Source organism: Quercus suber, unplaced genomic scaffold, assembly GCF_002906115.3.
Source record: "Quercus suber isolate HL8 unplaced genomic scaffold, Cork oak 2.0 scaffold_198, whole genome shotgun sequence".
NCBI classification, from domain to species: Eukaryota; Viridiplantae; Streptophyta; class Magnoliopsida; order Fagales; family Fagaceae; genus Quercus; species Quercus suber.
The window spans coordinates 733,816-735,865 of record NW_027069656.1 but is presented as its reverse complement, the minus strand read 5'-3'; the positions used below and the strand labels follow the sequence as shown (position 1 = coordinate 735,865).

At 46.8% G+C, this 2,050-nt stretch overlaps 1 protein-coding gene across 1 annotated transcript; it reads left to right on the top strand.

The window, feature by feature from the left end:
- The first annotated feature begins 954 nt into the window (after positions 1-954).
- Positions 955-1,716, top strand: LOC136069943 (uncharacterized). The gene has a single exon (XM_065779096.1). It carries the CDS (start codon positions 955-957, stop codon positions 1,714-1,716), a length of 762 nt encoding a protein of 253 aa, XP_065635168.1.
- The last annotated feature ends 334 nt before the right edge of the window (positions 1,717-2,050 follow it).

The following is a 2,050-nucleotide window of genomic DNA, read 5'->3' as shown; positions in this document are numbered from 1 at the left end:
GGTATAAATTATAGAGGCAAGACGCTCCAGGATTAACCCGTCAGTTTAAAGCCTGCAGCTTATGTTGACGAGTTAAGTTATGAATAAAGCTGAAGACCCTAAAGGCTGACGATCCTTCATGGCTGAAGGGTATAAAATAGGCTGACGGGCCTGAAGCTGACGGTTCTAACAAAACCATGACTTGGCCACCACGTGTAAAAGTAAATAAGGGAATAACTTTTATCCCACTCTGAATGTTAGTCTCCTACAAGGAAAGGGTTCCGCGATCTACGGACTCCTATATGGAAAAGACTTTTACTCCAAGTACAAGAGGTCAACCCTCGAGTACTATAAAAGCCTTAATACCCTCACAAATCAAGGTACGCATAATTAACTCCTCTCTAGAACTCTAGAGTCGTAACAAGCTCTAACTTGACCTTTAGAGGGTATTTGGCCGACACCACACCGGTGCTCTCTGTAAGGTCTTCTCCCCTTTTTGTTGTGCAGGTGCTGTTTAGAGTATGCAAGTACTGTGTGGCTCACTGGTGGTTTTTTAGGCATCATCAGTTGGCGCCGTCTGTGGGAAAGGATTTTTTACGACTTGTAAGCCATATTATCGCTTCCCGGATGAAGAGTTCCATGGTACTTACTCGCTCAATGGCGACCACCAACAACGTTCAAGGAGACGAACCATGCCCAACGGCACTTGAGAGACAGGTGCAAACTCTCACTGCAGTCGTGGAACGCCTCACTAAACAAAACAACGATCTGGAGGAACAGTTACGCCAGTAAAATATAGGTCATGGCACTCAGGAATAGGACCAAGAAGGCACCAACGCTGATAGAAGAGAAAGAGAAGGGCCAGAAGGCAGTAACGCTCCGAGTAGACCAAAGCGACAGAATTTGAGCATGCCATCCCTCACGAATGCAACTTAATCACACATTGCCACGAAGATACAAGCAATAAAGGAGCAAATGGAGGTCATGATGAATGCCCTCAAAGGGCGGGTGTCCAGCGACCTTGATGATCTAGTAAATCGCACCGACTCGTTATTCATTGCAGCCGTCAATTCCTTCCCCCTACCACATAAATTTCGCATGCCGCATATAAACAGTTACGATAAAGTGAAGGACCCATTGGATCACCTGGAGACCTTCAAGACTTTAATGCACCTTCAAGGGGTAGTAGACGAAATCATGTGTAGGGCCTTTCCTACAACGCTGAAGGGCCCCACCAGGGTATGGTTCAATCGACTGACGCCGAACTCCATTAGCACTTTCAAGAAGCTAAGCACTCAGTTCACTACACACTTTATTGAGGGGCACAGGTATAAGAAGTCCACGGCATGCTTGATGAGTATCAAGCAACGAGAGGATGAGACACTGAGATCCTACATAACGCGCTTCAATAAAGAAGCGCTCTCGATCGATGAAGCCGACGACAAAATACTTGTAGCAACCTTTACAAATGGGTTGCGAAAGGGTAAGTTTTTGTTCTCACTATACAAAAATGACCCGAAGACAATGTCGGAAGTACTCTACAGGGCCACCAAATACATGAATGCTGAGGACGCGCTGCAGCCTCAGGAGGAAAAGCCAGGAAAAAGGGAGAGACCAAAAGATATACGGCAAGACCAAAGGTGGAAGAAGCCAAGGACAGGAGACCGAAGAGATGAAAGGTGTTCTAAGCACCCAGGAGGAAGGTTCACGAGCTTCACCCCGCTACCACCCCGATAAATCAAGTCCTAATGCAAATCAAGGACGAAGGGGCTCTGACCTTCCCCGAAAAGCTGAAGGGAGATCCTAGCAAGCGTTCTACAGACAAATATTGCCGCTTCCACTGAGACCACGGTCATGACAAAACCGATTATTATGACTTAAAGCAGCAGATCGAGGCCCTCATATGACAAGGAAAATTATAGAAGTTCGTAAGCAAGGATAGAACGGATCCACCGCCTCGAGAGCAACCCCTCCGACAGGATAATGACCGTCCTCAACCTCCCACCGGTGACATAAGAATGATTGTAGGAGGAGCGACTACTGGGTTATCCAAAAAGGCTCGGAAGATGTA

Bases quoted from the DNA above. Each gene is read 5' to 3' on its own strand.
- LOC136069943 (XM_065779096.1), top strand. From the start codon at position 955: ATGGAGGTCATGATGAATGCCCTCAAAGGGCGGGTGTCCAGCGACCTT.